Source organism: Clupea harengus, chromosome 14, assembly GCF_900700415.2.
Source record: "Clupea harengus chromosome 14, Ch_v2.0.2, whole genome shotgun sequence".
NCBI classification, from domain to species: Eukaryota; Metazoa; Chordata; class Actinopteri; order Clupeiformes; family Clupeidae; genus Clupea; species Clupea harengus.
In genome coordinates, this window is record NC_045165.1 from 27,042,254 (window position 1) to 27,055,276 (window position 13,023).

The 13,023-nt window shown below is 46.8% G+C and overlaps 1 protein-coding gene across 1 annotated transcript in view; it reads left to right on the top strand.

The window, feature by feature from the left end:
• LOC105909435 (kelch-like protein 29) overlaps positions 1-12,816 on the top strand; it is a 79,236-nt gene extending 66,420 nt beyond the window's left edge. The window contains exons 12-14 of the mRNA XM_012838063.3: positions 3,955-4,148; positions 8,308-8,452; positions 9,716-12,816. Of these exons, the coding sequence (XP_012693517.2) occupies positions 3,955-4,148; positions 8,308-8,452; positions 9,716-9,899 (523 nt within the window). The 3' untranslated portion in view covers positions 9,900-12,816. The remainder of the gene's footprint in view (positions 1-3,954; positions 4,149-8,307; positions 8,453-9,715) is intronic.
• The last annotated feature ends 207 nt before the right edge of the window (positions 12,817-13,023 follow it).

Sequence of the window (13,023 nt, forward strand, 5' to 3'; positions counted from 1 at the left end):
CCTTTTTTTTGTTAACGAGGGAAAGATTGTGGAGAAAGAATGGATGTTCTAACCTTGACACAGAGAGAGAGCGAGAAAAAAAGAGAAGAAGAAAAAAAAGCACAACGTCTGCTGCCCAGGTTGGGTGTGTATTTATAGAAAGGTCCCTGCCTGCTGACTGTATCTTTGTGGTGGTGGCGCAGACTTCAACCCGAGCTGGCGTGATTCCATAATCCTATCTCACACTGACGGACAGACGGACGGACGGACGGGCCCTTAGCCTGGTAATGAGGCCAGAGCCACCGCGTGTCAGCGTCGTGTCAGTGGCAGCCGCTGCCCACAGCCTCTGCACGGAGCAGCAGCAGCACATACTAATGCCCCCCGCTTTAAAAGAGGAATATACAAATCCAATTAGCCCAGAGACGTGAGCAGGGCCTCTCTGTGTGACAGCCCTCCCCATCCACCTCTACCTTCTCTCTCTCTCTCTCTCTCTCTCCATCTTTCTCTTCCTCTCTCTCGCTCTCTCTCCATCTTTCTCTTCCTCTCTCTCTCACTCACTCTTTCCACAGCTTTTCAAGGTGCCCTCTTTTCTTTTCTCTTGGACAAAAGCAGCGGCCCGTCGCTCCCCCTCCCTCCCCCCCCTCCATATGTGTGGCCGTGGGATGGCTGGACAGAAGGAGTTTGTTTACCGGAGTTATTGTGTGGCAACCTTGGCCCAGTTTGTCTGCATGGCAGGGACATTGGTTGTGTCTCTGTGCTGTGCAGCACTCCGTGCCCGCCTGCGAGAGGATGGCGCATTCGCTCCCATGAACGATGGTACAAGTGTCATGCAGGCAGCGCCGGACTGTGATTCAATTAGGTGCGTCATTGCTTGTGTCCAAATATTGTCTGTGCAGGGAATAGAAATGATTTGGGGAGCACTAAAAAAAAGCTTCCAGCTGGAATCCCACTCCAACAGGATGGGGATACAATCAGCATGTGCCATAGTGTATTGGGATACGACCAGTATGTGCTATAGTGTGTTGGGATACGACCAGCATGTTCCATAGTGTGTTGGGATACGACCAGTATGTTCCATAGTCTATGGTCTATACCTTTTGTTTGCAGGACCAGAAGGCTAACCTGTGTTTGGATGATGTATTCCTGTTCTGTGCGCTGCCTTGGTATCTTGCCCCTGTCGGTCCACGGCAGCTTTGTTTGTTTCGGCTGCAGAGCAAACAGTGCGTGTGTACCCTCTCCCGTGGCACCGGGCTCATTGTGTTAGCGCTGCAGCTCAGGGACAGGGACTCAATTTACTGCTGTTGATGAAAGCAAATTTTGTTTGTTTGCACATGATGTATCTGGAGCCTATAAAGATGTTTGTTCGAGCGCTCGGATAGATGGCTGTGCTTGAATCGATGATAAACGCTATTAACATGCCCGCCTGTCCCACTTTTCTAATTAACGCTTGATGAAGATGAAACCTCTGTGGAAGGCCTTTTCTGCTAATTTTATAATGTACAACCTCCTGGGGGGAACTTGTTGCAGCTTGCTCGGCTAAATAGCTTTTAAGGTCAACCCGATATTTTGAAGTTCCTTGGCTCGAAGCAGAAGGTTAAGACATGGTATATTAACATATGCCATACACGGAGTCACGAGTGCGTTCAATCTTAACCACCGAGATTTGTGAGATGACAGGCAAGCGCGCGCCCCCCGCGTACCCAGCGCAGACATCCTCACCCGATATCCTAGCGGGAACCAGGCCCCCTTCCCACGTGCCCCTCTGATCCCAGGCCTCAGGCATCTTGGGCCAGCTGTCTTGGCTCTTTGTTCTGTGCTGAGTTCCCTAACTACTTGCCTGGCGTCTCATGTGGACCTGTAAATGTGCCTGTGAATGTGTCCCTGCTTTTTTAATAAGTATGTTTGCGAGCGGGCTGTGGCTTAGAGTCTGCGAGGCTGTGTTGGGTGGTAAGGAGTGTGCTGAGTGGCGGACAGGTGTCACTCTAAGGGATTAGCACGGGGCAGTCACTCTCTTCATTCACGGAGTGTTCCACATTCATGACTTTAGAAGTAAGCTATCTGGGTCAGCACAGTGTTTCGATGTACCAGTTGCTTTTTAAGTTATGCTCTTTAATAACAGTCGCACTGTCTTGAACATTTCTATCTTCCATTGGGCAAGTTCAAACGCTCGTTTTATTAATGAGGCTGGAACCAATGTCGCTACGTATTGTAACAATCGCTTAAAACCCAGCTCATGTAACTAATGCTTTTTATTAGTCCGTTTTGCAACGCATCCAACATTTGTCTAGGAGGAGCCCAGTTGTCAGTAGTTAATATTTCCCGTGTTGGATCATGTTGTGACCTGCCGCTTGGGCAGCCAGTGGGGAGGATGGCAGCCCGGTTCCCAAAATGTACGTAAATAAGTCCTTTGAGCACGCAGCCCCTGTGGAGGAGAGAGGCAGGAGCTGATGGAGCAGCTGGCGCGCTTTGCGATGAATGTCCGCGGACAAGTGCTGTTACACTGGCAACGAAGCTCTAGCATGTTTGAAGGAGTACCATGGGAAAGTGAATCATGGTCGTTGCACGCCATCTGGGTTGGGTTCTAGTTTCAGTGGCGTTTGTAATGGAATGAGGGTCCATAGCAATCACTCATAAATTAGCATCATATAGTAGCTTGCTGTTTCAAGGCGAGGGTGAATAATGCTGTTAGTTCTGATATGGTTCTGAACTGCTGTGCCTGTCGCGGGGGAGGAAATGCAAAAGGTTTTTTTTTTTTCCTGTTGTATTTTCCATTTAATAGGTGTCCATTTCCTTTTTTAACCAATTGCCCTGTGGGCAGGAAAATGCAGGCCTAGAACTAGGCTTGCTGTGCACCTATTAAAGCCCATCATAGACTGATTCAGTGAGCCTCATTCAACTCCATTCCCTGCTCAATTTTCAGCCCACTAACAGCCAATCTCAGCGGCCATCTCAGTGCTCCCTGTAGGGCTTCCTCCAGGATGGAGTGTTGGATCTGGATTTGGAATCTGGGTTACGGAGCCCTCAATCAGAGGCTCTGCTATCACATTGCACTATCACATCCGCACTGACCTGTGGGGGGGTGTGCTCCCGCACCAGATAAGAGGCAGGCTGGGGGTGAAATTTAATGACTGTAACTTGCAGGGCAAGATGTCACCAGCATCTAAGACCTTTTCTTCCATTCAGGTGACCATTACAATGGTGAGAGCATGACTCGTAGCCCGGGGGGGTTGGTTAAATGACAGGAGGAAGTGCTGGTGTTTAGGCAGGCAGGCTCTAGTGCTTCAATCTTCAATTTCAAGTTTCAATTTGATTAATTTATAAAGCACCATAACAATAGACATAGTCAGAAAACGCATTACAGAGCCCTAGAAGCCCCTAGAGCAAAGACATTTAGCCAAAACTCCATTTAAACAGGAAGATAGTTCATGCAAATCTACAAATACAAACACTTCACACATGCTTCATATTGAAATACATGGGGAAAATATTGTTTATTCTTTTATATATTTATGTTAGATTTGTTTTTCTCCACAACAGCATTGCTTGTAGGTGCTGGGACAGACCTTGATTTAGAGGTGTTTATGCACCTATTTAAAGCAGCTACATTTTTATCAACATTTCTTAACCTTGCGGTGATTAATATATCTTTACCTAAGGACATGTATTCCTCTATGATGTACAGCTGAGGATATGTTTACCAAAAATTGTTTGAGGAGATCAGCGATGATGATTCCTAGCAGTTAAAAATACACACATGGATTTTGCTCTATACATATTGTAGCAAGTCATAATTGACTGTCATACACTAATTTTGCAAAACAAAAATCAGAAAAATGATGTAAGCAACCATGTCATCATCTCTCCTAGAGTTATGTCTGCACCTGAATCAGCCTCCCAATCTCCCAGTGTGCACCACAGACGGAGTGAATTGTGTCCGGTGTTATCTGGTGTTAACCGGGCTCTGACCCTCTCCAGGTACGACACCATCACAAATCAGTGGGAGACGGTGTCACCCCTCCCCAAGCCGGTGCACTCGGCGGCGGCCACCGTCTGCGGGGGCAAGATTTACGTGTTCGGGGGCGTGAACGAGGCCGGCCGCTCCGCAGGAGTACTGCAGTCCTACATGCCCCAGACCAACACCTGGAGCTTCATCGAGTCGCCCATGATCGGTAAGCCCCTTCTTTATGTCTGACTGTTTCCTGTTCTGTATCCTCTGTGTCCTGTGTGTTCCTGTGCTGTTTACAGTGGTGCATTATGGTACCTCCCAAGGCCGTGATCTCAGTATAGAAACAAAAGGGGGAGCATTCCCCTGACTCTGTGTCACTGCAATGGTAAAAGAGAGATGAAATGCACAGTGATTAAACTATCACCGTAAAACAGAGATTGTTAATCGCAGACACACCTCCATACCGGAGTTATGAGGGTTTCATCGCGTCCCAATTATGGCGGCTGTTGGGAACGATCTCTCAGGTGTCATCGCCCCGGCATTCTCATTTGCCAGCTGACAACAGGTGTAGAAATTGGCTGCAAACGCATCATTAACAGTATGAATGAGCAGGCCCAGATCAAGCCATCACGCCTGGTGAGAACGACACCTGGGGGGTGTTGGGTGGGGGGGTGGGGGGGGGTGAGCAGCGGTGTGGATGGCTGTTCAACCCCACCACCTGTGACGGAGGCAGGCCCCAGAGGGAGGCAGGCAGCAGGAGTGGAGGAGAGGCGTTTCATTACAACTTGCCGAGGCAGCCATCGTCCCATTAGGGAAGAATAATAACCGCAGATCTCCAAACCTGACAACCGACCCGCTTAATGGTCCAATAATATTATTAGGCCTCCCCCTCTTTCTGTCTCCCTAACAGCAATGGAACAGGAAATGCACAAGATTTTTTTTTCCCTTTTTGTCTTTCTGTTTTATCTGGAGCTCGCTGTCCTTCCTCTGGTGTCTTCTCTGGGCAACAGCTCTCCTGCTGGGGGACATGCTGGGCTTGATGTGAAACGCAGCCAAGCAAATCATTCATTATAAAGGAATACACACATTTTAGCACTTCTCCCACCATGCAAGTCGATGCGCACGCAATACATAAAATAATTTATAGTATGGTAAAAGCATCCTTCCCCTTTTTCCCCCTTTTCCAGGCATTGAATTGTGGCAGTGATTTTTCTTTTATGTTCAGAGTATGTTCAGATTGCCCCCCCCCTTTTTTTCCTACGGTTGATTAAATATGTATGACGTTATTTTTTTATGTCCTGAGAGAGACATTTTATCAAGTGTTCTGTTTCTTGTGTATGGCAGCTTTGGGAGATAGCACTCATGAAGGTCTTAATGCTTGGGCAATTCATGGTATGTGTGACCGTATCTGTCAAAATGGAACCTGATCCTAATGTAATATTAGTCTGTGCTCCCGGCCTCTCAGAACTGGAACCTCTAATGAATTGATTAATGATGTTTGTATGACGGTTACGACATAAATAATGAGACTACCAAAAACAGGTCACACAAGGTCCTGGCAAAGGTTAGAGCAGCCGGGGTTAAGTTACGCTCGTTAAAAAATGCGGTCACCCAGAAGCGACAAGCCACAGTAGAGACACAGTACTGACACATACCCATACACATGCATATAAATAGTTTTATGTACACACACACACACACACACACACACACACACACACACACATAAATATACGGTGCATTATTTGAATAAACCAGTGAAAAACTGACACGGCTTTGTGTGCCTCAGGCAGTATTGCCCCTCTCTTCAGCACATCCATTTCACACGTAGCCATCATTAGTTGTAAGACACGGACACATCGCTGTCACCAACATGTCACTTAGTAAATTACAAGCAGAGGATTGGATTGTTGGAGGGATCTATACATGGGTAGCTGATTGTTCAAGCTTTGAAAGTCCAAGGTCGGCTTAACGTCCCTCTGTCTGAACCCTTCCCGGCCGAGTGCATTTTTTTGTATGCGAGCGGGCGGGCGGGCACGCTCCACTGATTATCCTAAAAGGGTTGAGTGAACCAGAAAGGGCCCCGTGATGTCAAGTGCTAAAGGTATGCTCGAGCGGACAGATAATGAAGTGTGCCAGGGCTTTGGCTGGCTCTGCTGGGCTGTACCTGCTACACCTGCTCTATCCCATCATTACTGGTCGTCCTCGCCACATTCCTCTTCCCTCCATCGATTATCTGTGTCAGGGAGAAGCCTCGGGCCCACTTCGGTCACATTGCTTGTGTTGGTGTACGACGCTGCGTTCAGTCTCTCTCGCCCCTCAGCGCGCGCAGTCATGGCTACAGTACAGGAAGGAAGCACTAATGTGTTTGGCAGGAGTGTTTACCTTAAGCATTTTCTCTCTGGAAAAGGATGTCAGGTATGTTGCGCAACATTTACTCAGCCAGCAGCCAGCCAGACACACACATAATTGGGGAGGCTCTTTTTAAGCCGCATAGGAGCGTTTGGGGACATTTGTGGGAATATTGCTGGTGCTGTGCAGCTCATAGTACAGGTAGAGGGCTGTTCAAGAGAAAACAAGTGCAGTCGGGGAAAACACGTAATTAGGGGTGCAGATGACAGTCCAGTCCAGGGTGTCTCATGAGCTCAAAAAGCCATTTCACGAGCACATACACACACATACATACACACACATACACACACATACACACACACACACACACACACACACACACACACACACACACACACACACACACACACACACACACTCACTCACTCAAACCCCCCCAGCCACCAGAGTCTGCCGTCACGGCTGACAGTCACTCCAGAGGGCCTCGCCCAGTGATCTGCTTAATGTTCAGTGCGCACTGAATCATCTCAGCCCCCCCAACACCACGCACACACACACACACACACACACACACACACAGACACACACACACAGACAGACACACACGCACACACACAGAAAGTGTTCCCAGCCCCAGCCATCGCCTTGCCCGACCAGCCGCACCCCCCGCTGGGGCCTTTATTGTGCTCGACAGGCAGGAAATGCTGGAGGATGTGCCCATGCGGCGCGGCCTAATGTTGGGCGTTTAACATGTAAATAAACTCGCAGCGGAGTGGAGCTGGAGCTGGCACACACACTCTCACACACCAGGGGGACCAGAGAAGAAAACAATCCCCAGAGTTCATTCCCTTTTTCCTCTTGTTTTTCTCACTTTTTCCTTTTCTTCTTTTATTGGACTACTCTAAACTTTGTAATAGTGTGTGTGTGTGTGTGTGTGTGTGTGTGTGTGTGTGTGTGTAAGCTTGGGTCTTACGCTCCTTGAAGAGTCTTTTTAACCATCATGCTCTCCCACTGAGAATGGCAGATTGACACTTCAGCACCCAGCAGGGGGGGTGGCAGTAGAGCATGTGGTTGGGGGCTCTAACCCCCCCACACCACACACGCGCGCAGACACACACACTCTCTCTCTCACACACACACACACACACACACACACACACACACACACACACACACACACACACACACACACACACACACACACACACACACACACACACACACACACACACACACACACCTACCCCTTTATTTCACAATCTCCCAAAAAATGTGTGGTCAAGCAGAGAGCAATATGTCAAAGTTGTAGAGAGGAGATTAAATCAAAGAGTGGAGCTCAGGCCGTTCACCATCACTGGGCCGTGCGCTCACCAGGCCTGGCCTCAATCACCATCACCATCACCATCACCTGTCCTTATCTCCTCAGCACATCGTGCGTCGCTGCCGCTCGCAATCCCAAATTTAATTAACTTTACATGGACGTTTCTCTTCAATGTATGAGAGGAACACAAACGTTGAGAGCTCACTGCCGTGATTCATTATGTTTTCAGCCCACCCCTCCCCCTTTCCTTTTCCTCCCCACACCCTCTCCATCTTCTTTATTATGCATGCCCGCTCCTGCTTAATTACTCATACAAGAAGGAGTAAATCGCATTCAGAGCTGCATAATGGACGCGAGCTGAGATATAGGTAATCAATACGCAGGGGCAAGCTGTTGACCTGCGCTTTTACACTGGTTGCATCCACACCTTTTGTAACGATGGTAATGAGTAAATGAATCATCACAAGCTTGTTATCCGTGATTAATACACTATTTCAGCGCGGAGGAAATGTTTCACGTCCATTGTGTCTGCAGCAGCGCCCAATGACTCATCAGAGAGCTAATCAGATCACAAGCGTACACGTTCCACTTACGTGTTGTGTAGTGCATGAATTCTATGCATTATGTAGCTGTAGGTTCAATATATAATTTCATACAATTCAATCGTACAGTGATTTTCATGCACTTGTTATATGCCTTTCTGATGCAGATAACAAATACGCTCCGGCTGTCACTCTCAATGGCTTTATCTTCATTCTGGGTGGGGCCTACGCCCGGGCCACCACCATCTACGACCCCGAGAAGGGCAACATAAAAGCCGGACCCAACATGAACCACTCCAGGCAGTTCTGCAGGTAAGACCTCATCCATCCTCCTCCACCACGGCCATCAACACATGAACGTCATTAGCATTAGCCTTCTATTTATACCTTTCCTGCTATGTGTGCTCTTTATCATAATGCATGAATCAGCAGGACGAGGAACACTGATTTAATACACGCTGGAACTTAACTCAATTGCATACATTGCCTCAACACTGCTCCCACCCCCTCTAGGTCCTCTTGAGTCCGTTTAGCCCTTGTTATAACGTTAACTGTATACTGTATGGGCTTGTCACATGTCTGGGGCTTTAGTCTGAGGAAAGGCTAGCTCATAGCTTTGCTTTTCTCTCCTGAAGGCTGAGTAACATTAATATGCATAAGGGAATGTGTAGTGGTACTTGATTACTTTGAAGATGTTTCACTATACTTTCAGTTCACTCGTAATTGTAGTCTGTTTTTTCTTTCTTTCTACTTCCTCTTCTTTAATCATGGCATCACTGTAGTTCTTGTAAGCTCTCTGTAGTACGATCAGCCGAGCCTGTTCTCAACAGCCTTACCACGACCACACATCGTGCAATCAGGGCTCCCCAGAAAAGCCGCATTCAAAGACATACAACAATTACTAATCAAATCAGCATCATAATTTCATAATTTGTTTATTTATATATATAGAATATTATAATCATTGTTAGCTAAATTAGGAATTGTGACCTCAATAATAATAGTAGATCATTTTGTTTCCCATATTTTCTGTTTCCTGTATTTTCTGTGGAATCTGCATGTGCAGCAATCTTTTTTCACATGTTCGCCCTGACATATGTGAGCTCACTGTAGCGTCCTTCATCAGTGCAGTGTGAAAAGTCAACACATTGTCATCGATAACAACGCAGAGAGAAAGGGAAAATATTGCCGCTTAAGATAAAGCCATTGGCGCCAAAGCGACACATTTTATAAGTGATCATTTGTCATCCCCTGGGTTGAGCTTCAGGCTTCATCTGTCTGCCAGAGTTATTTGTATTCACAGCAGAGAAGGTAATTAGCTCCGAGGCAGATGAAGCGTGGTTGGTGCACAATAGGATATGCGGCATGCTCTCTGTCTGCATATGGCTCTTAAACACGTACACACTGGAAGTTAGCCTGCTCTGCCCTTGGCATTCGCTACCCAGACAGTCTCACCGAGGAGCCTCCACTGAGTGGGTGGAGCGCTTGTGACTAAGCCGTATGCTGATGGTGGTGGTGATGATGGTGTTGTCATGGTTGTTGTTTGTTTGTTTGTTTGTTTGTTGTGGTCCTTAGCGCTGCCATCCTGGACGGGAAGATCTACGCCACAGGTGGGATCGTGAGCAGCGAGGGGCCGGCGCTGAGCAACATGGAGGCCTTTGACCCGTGTGCCAACGCCTGGAAGCTGCAGCAGAGCCTGCCGTGCCCGCTCTTCAGACACGGCTGCGTGGTCATCAAGAAGTACATCCAGAGCGGCTGACGCGGGCGAACATGAGCCCGCACCCACGCGCCTCACCGCCGTGCACACACATCCGCCCCCAGGATTAGCAGTGGTGACATTGATGCCTGGCGTGAATCCCCCCACACACACCCTGTTCACCCCCCCCCCCCTCCCTGCTCACACACACTGACAGACTCTCACATACATACATACACACACACACCTCTCCCTCTCCCCTTGCCCTCTCTGTTATGCTCTCACCCCCCCCCCCTCCTGTAGAGTCTCCTCCACAGAATGTAGAAGTTAATCTTCACCGTTCAGTGCAAACAGGGCCAGCGCCTCAGCAGTGTGACATCGTGTAACCGATCCCACCTTGTGGCGCTTGATCTAGTTGTTTGTAGTGGCACTAGCCTTAACACTATCGTTGTCGGGTTGATTCAAGCGCGAGTGTGTGTGTGTGTGTGTGTGTTTTTGTGCGTGTGTGTGCGCATGTGTTCGTGTGTTTTTCCACTGGTCAAGTTACAGCTGGGGGGATTTCTTTTCTTACTGCTTCAGCTTATGTTTTCATAAGGACATTTGCACTGATTTTCCCTTGTCTGTTGTTTATTTTTTGTGTTGCTATTGTTGTTGTTGTTTGTTTCATTTATAATGTAGACTTGTGAACTGGCTCAGTCTTAGCTGATCAGTGTAACGCTTTGCTCTGTTAATCATTTTTTTATTTAGTTTGTTTCATTGCAGAGATTGTCACTGTATTTATGCCGTGAGTAGGACCCGACATGCTCCCTTTATGTTTCATGTTTCACAAAGGAGCTACCTTATCAATGTTAGCAATTTGCCGTTTATAGATTTGTCCAGGCGCCACATCTGGGGCAATCGCTAACCTTCACTTCACCAATAGGCTCTGTACAAAATCAGCAAGGAAGTGCACATATCTTGAATGTGAAAGTCATTCCTCGGAAACCCTTGAGTGATTTACAACGCTCGTCACAAAGTCAACACTGCTGCTGCTGCTGGCGCTGAAGCCAGGCTCCCGCCCATGCTCTGGGGTAACACTGCCCCAATCCTGTGACTTTATACGCCCACAGCAAGGAGCAGGGGGCCTGGAAGCCAACTCATCCATATCCGAGGAGCGAGACACAAGATGGCTGCCAACGGACTCTCTCTCGAAACAGCCTCTCTACTTGCACTCAGCCAAAGCACAAGACCCGTAACGGCTCCCAAGCAGACGCGCTCCAGTATGCCTTTTTTCTTTGTTGCGTTTGTTGCATCTGTGTTGCCCAGGGACCCTGGGGGATTGGGACATTGTTCCACTGGACTGCTGGGGTAATGAGGGAGGGAGTCTCTGTAAATTATTGGGAGAAGAAAATATGTTTATTTTAGGAACTCAAAAGTGATGATTGTTTTTAGAAAAACAGATAGTTGGAAAAAATATCCTGTACCAAAAAAAAAACAGAGAAAGCTGATCATCAATAGCTGTTATTGTTTGATTAATGATGGAGTGTCATTAATGACAACAGTGATGACTGTGAAAAAATTATAACTACAAAATTCATGACCTGAAAAGTTGTTTTATTTCTTTGTCTCTTACTTTACACTACATTATAGAGGGAAGATGCGTATCCTTGTATAGATGCGTTTTGCTTGTCTCACTGAGGTCTGTTTTTATGCAGAACTACTTATTACCAAATGGGGTTAAGTGAAGTTTTCAAGGTTACTGATTTAAAATCACTTTCATTAACATGAGTCAAAGTAATTTACTCCAATTAAAGTCAGTATATTGCTAGGGTTTTTAAGCAGAAGAAGACGCAAACAGAATCCAAAATTATTACTATCAGTTTGATCTCAGAAGCACAATGCTCAGGAAAAGACTGGAGTAACATTTTAATGATGAACGGCCACGTTCGTTACACAGATAGTTCACTAATCAAGCTAGCGCAATCAAGTGGCTGCAGACAAGTAGCCCTTTAGAGTTAGCTAGCTTTAGCCTTACTACTAACTCCCCAGCTTAATTTCTGTATAGTTCTTTCCAAACATACAGTCCCACTGAGAAAATAAAGAACCATAACTTCTTCTGCAACAAACTCTCATAGAAAACAAATTAAAGTAATCTCATTGGCTGTCAGCACCTCCACCCTGATTGGCAGACACCTTCCTTACAGAAGTATATATCTATACACAATACATGAATTCACATTAACACATTCTTATGAACTGCCACACATGGCTTTGACTGTATTTTCAATGTTTTTAAACTCAAACATGAATTTAATCAATTTAGGATGGTCCTACGTCAGCCTCCTATACATCCACTCTAAGTTTGATAATTAGCCCTTCTAGGGCATGTTTATGACGTTATAATGTTGTCTTATGTCAAGTTGTCACAACAACAACAACAACAGACATCCCAAACAATGTCAACTTTGCATTACAAATGATATAATTGACCGAATGACACATTCATAAAGACTCCCTCATGTTCATGACCAGTGACATGTCATGGTTATGACTGTGTCATGTCAGTCTTCTGCACACCCCTTCAGATAAAGGGTTACCAAGTCTGGTGTAAAATAGTGATGATTGGGTGCTCATCATGACAAAAGGGAAATTTGAGTTTTTCCAAGATGAGCCGTGTTGTGGAAACCTTCTTGCTGTTCGCTCATAGACATGATATGACTGGGGATATTACTGGTTGCAGTCAAAGTAATTTCGTACCCGGGTCTTCAAAACATGATTATTATTCTAGTTTCCCCCCATGTCTTCCCCGAGCTGTCCTGGAGGGTGATGGAGACATCTAATTGACATTAAAATGACTCAACCTAGCAGGCTCAGGCTGCCAAGGCCACCAAGACCGTCTGCATCTTCCAGCCGCACCACCTGTCAAGTTCCATCTTCCCCACTCCACCCCTCCCCCTCGCACACCACCCGTTATCTCGCCCTCATATAGTGTATCAGTGTCCCATCAATCATATTCATATATCAAACCCCTGCTGGCATTTAAATAAACCAGGCTAGTATTCATGTCTCATGCTCCGTGGTGCGAGTGCTAAGTGTGGCCAGGGAACTCTCGCTTGCAATATAAACTTTATGGTTCATTCTGTTTTGGTACGGTAAGCCACAGTGTGGTGATGTGAGGACAGTTAGCTTGTAAGCAGCTGGTCTGGTA